General features: G+C 39.6%; 1 protein-coding gene across 1 annotated transcript; it reads left to right on the top strand.

Moving 5' to 3' along the window:
- The first annotated feature begins 1,150 nt into the window (after positions 1-1,150).
- On the top strand, positions 1,151-2,520 carry LOC149187320 (F-box/kelch-repeat protein At1g80440-like). The gene has a single exon (XM_089412785.1). It carries the CDS (start codon positions 1,250-1,252, stop codon positions 2,378-2,380), a length of 1,131 nt encoding a protein of 376 aa, XP_089268911.1. The 5' UTR covers positions 1,151-1,249; the 3' UTR covers positions 2,381-2,520.
- Positions 2,521-3,433: the final 913 nt, after the last annotated feature.

Raw genomic sequence — 3,433 nt, 5'->3', positions numbered from 1 at the left:
AATAAACCATGCTCATTTCATTGACCAAAAATGTGTTTGCTTGGTGATGTTGACCTTGCCATTCCCATATTGAGTTTGCATTTACTCGAATGTTTTTGATAACAATGCACTCCAATTTCATTGCTAGAAAATGTGATTGGTAGGTGATGTTGACCATGATAGCCTCCATGTTTAGTTGCACACATTCCAATATTCTCGAGAATAACTTGGAAAATGTGTTTGGTAGGTGGTGTTGACCACCCTAACCTCCCAATTTAATTGCACACATTCCAATGTTCTCGAAAATAACTTGAAAAGGCATTTGCTTGGTTGCGTTAATCTTGTAATGTCCCATATTCAATTTGCACATATTCCAATGTTCTTGAGAATAAAATTTATTACTGGAAAATATGCTTTCCGTATTGACCTTGCTACCTTAAGTATAAAATGTGCACAAATTCCAATATTCTTAAAAATAACACAGCATTACATAGGAGTCACGAGTATTTAAATTATATACCATATTAAATACATCATATTAATAAATTGTTAATATTAACTTGTTATTTTCTAAATATAATTTTCCTTCCACTAAAAATTATTAAGATTATGTTTTTAAAATTAACCATTATTAAACGAAATTAAACCATCTGAAATTATTATAAAGTCTATTCATTAAAAAAAAATTTACTTAATAAATTTAGGTAATAAAAGTGTCTAAATTTTTACTTAATAAATTTAGATAATAAAAGTGTCTAAATTTTATTATTACGTATTGAATTAAATAAATAAAAAAATGTTTATAAATTTATATTATCTGTGCACATTATAAAAGGTTGCAGATTAAAGTTGTTTACTAGTTCTCCAGCGAACTACTCCTGGCTCACCGGTATGCGCCCATGGTAAAGTTATTTATCGCTGGATCCTTCTCGAATTCTACACACCGCACAAGGAACCAATCGGACGAGAAACCAATCGATGATTTGTTCACCATGGCATTTGGGTTTCCGTTGCACAAATTGTGAAACACTACACGACCATGGCAAGCTAATTGGTCCCTTTTTCATTACTTGACGGTGGCGCCTCATTTATGCGATGACGTGTGATAAACACTTTCTCCGTTGTGTTTATCTGTTGGGTTCGATCAAGCGGTTGTGTTTAAGCGGCAATAAGAGTGTACTTCTTGTACGTGAGTCTTTGGTCTTGGAACGTAAGCATTGGCTTATATCGGTTATCAGACCGTATTTCGCTATCTGTAGTGCATCTGATTATGGAGGGCTTTGCTGTTCTTCCATGGGAAATAGGTCGGCAGTGTCTGCTAAGAGTGCCTTACGACTCCCATGAAAACCTCAGAGCTGTGTGCAAAAGCTGGGCGGCCGCTGTGAAACACCCCCAGTTCTATGAAGATAGAAAAAGGCTTGGGATTTTGCAGCCGTGTATATGTTTAGTGGAACTCCGGGAATACCCTGCTTACCCTGAGGATGATCTAGAATTTGTGGTTTCTATCTTTGACCCTCTGCGAGGCACACGGGAAACGCTTCCTCCCCTTCCCCATTTCCCCGGTTCTCACAATGGGATTCCACTCTTCTGTGACTGTGTTTGTGTCAATCGAAAGCTGGTTTTGATGGGCGGATGGAATCCGTCCGACCTCTACCTAGCAGAGGCACTGAACACCGTTTTCATCTACGATTTTTCATCAGGAAAGTGGAGCCGTGGCGCCGACATGCCGCAGATTCGAATCTCCGGTGCTTTCTCGGTATCACCTGAGGGACTCCTTTACGTTGCAGGTGGACACGATGACTACGAAGATTTCTTGCGATCTGCAGCTGTTTACAATGTGTTTGAAGACGAATGGAAGATTCCTCCTGAGATGCGTGAAGAACACGATGAATGCTATGGTGCTTTCATCCACGGCAAATTTTTCGTTATTAGCGGTTATAATTGTGAGTCGGTTGATCGATTCAAGTGGAGTGCGGAAGTTTATGATCCAGAAAGAGGGGCATGGACAACGCTCGAGAATATGTGGACTGTCGGGGAAGGGGTAGGGAATGGCCCACAGTCTTGTGCGGTTGCTGCTTCTTCTGGGCGCTTGTACTCGTTCCAGAAGAAGCAAGGAGTGATGGAATATGACTCCGATGAAAACGTTTGGAACGCAGTAGGTTCTCTTCCAGAAACCCTTACAAGGATTTCATGTTGTGTAGCGTGGCGTGAGAAGATTTTTGTTTGCGGTTACGCTGAGAGTAATGGCGAGGTTTTCTATCTGTTTGAGCCTCCGCCTACGAAAAGTGCAGCAATACCGCCAGCGGAAACCAGTGGAATTTGGTCTGCCACTGAGAAACCAGAAAAATCTCATGTAGAGTATGTTCAGGGTGTTCAGTCCGCCATTACTTTTGAGATTTAAAGTTAAATAATAGTGATAATTACCATATTGCGCTTTGAACACAGTGAAATGAATGTATGCGTGAACATGGGTAAGAGAAAATACATTTCTGTAATCTGGTAATATATTTCAGAGTGTTCCTGCATCAGAAAATGATGTGATTCTTGGGTGTAGTTAGACATTCTATCGCATGTGAATCCTATTGATCAATGTTACTTGGTTTTTAAAATTACAATTTCACCGAAGTTTGAATCCTTAAATGATTTGTTTACTTAACAATGTTGACTGATTATTAATAATAATTTATAATATTTCATGGCATTCCATGTTGAAACCGTAATTTCACCTGCGCGCATAACCACCCGTATCTTCCCCGCACCAGCATTCGCAAAAGGCTGTATTTATCAGAGGACCTCCGAACACCCCGACCAAGTGACAGTCACACCGTCCTGTGTACGACCTAAAACCACTGTATTTCTCAGAGGGCCTCCGAACACCCCGACCAAGTGACAGTGACACCGTCCTGTGTACGACCTAAAACCACCAATCCCCCGCCATTAAACATCTCTCAAAGGGCCTCCGAACACCCCGACCAAGTGACAGTGACACCGTCCTGTGTACGACCTAAAACCACCAATCCCCCGCCATTAAACATCGTTTGAGTTGGACCAGGATCATTTTCAACCAGCTGAACTTTTGCTTGACCGCCTATGTGAAGGAATTAATGATATTTATGGATGAGATTTATGGTGTTTAGTAGATTGTAGTTGAGATGTTTTCAGTGTTAATTTTTGTTTGCACGGAAGTATACGGAATTTAAAGATAGGTATGGGTAAGTATTTTTTTTTATTTTTATTTTAGTTACATATGATTTAAAGATAGGTATGGGTAAGTATTTTTTTTATTTTTATTTTAGTTGCATATGTATGATATATATGTTTTGTTTTGCGTTGACTCATATTGCATTGCACATGGAATGAAGTGAAAAGGGGGCTCCTGGCAGCAAAGAACAACACAAGAAAACCACACCAGTGCCTGTAAAGATTTTTGTGGAGCATATGCATAGAAATGAAA

The sequence above is a fragment of the Pinus tabuliformis genome, chromosome 3_1, assembly GCF_031772625.1.
Source record: "Pinus tabuliformis cultivar Carrire ecotype Pingquan chromosome 3_1, CPIR1, whole genome shotgun sequence".
Lineage (NCBI taxonomy): Eukaryota > Viridiplantae > Streptophyta > Pinopsida > Pinales > Pinaceae > Pinus > Pinus tabuliformis.
Note: the sequence above shows the minus strand (reverse complement) of the source record. Positions and strands in the feature narration are given on the sequence as shown.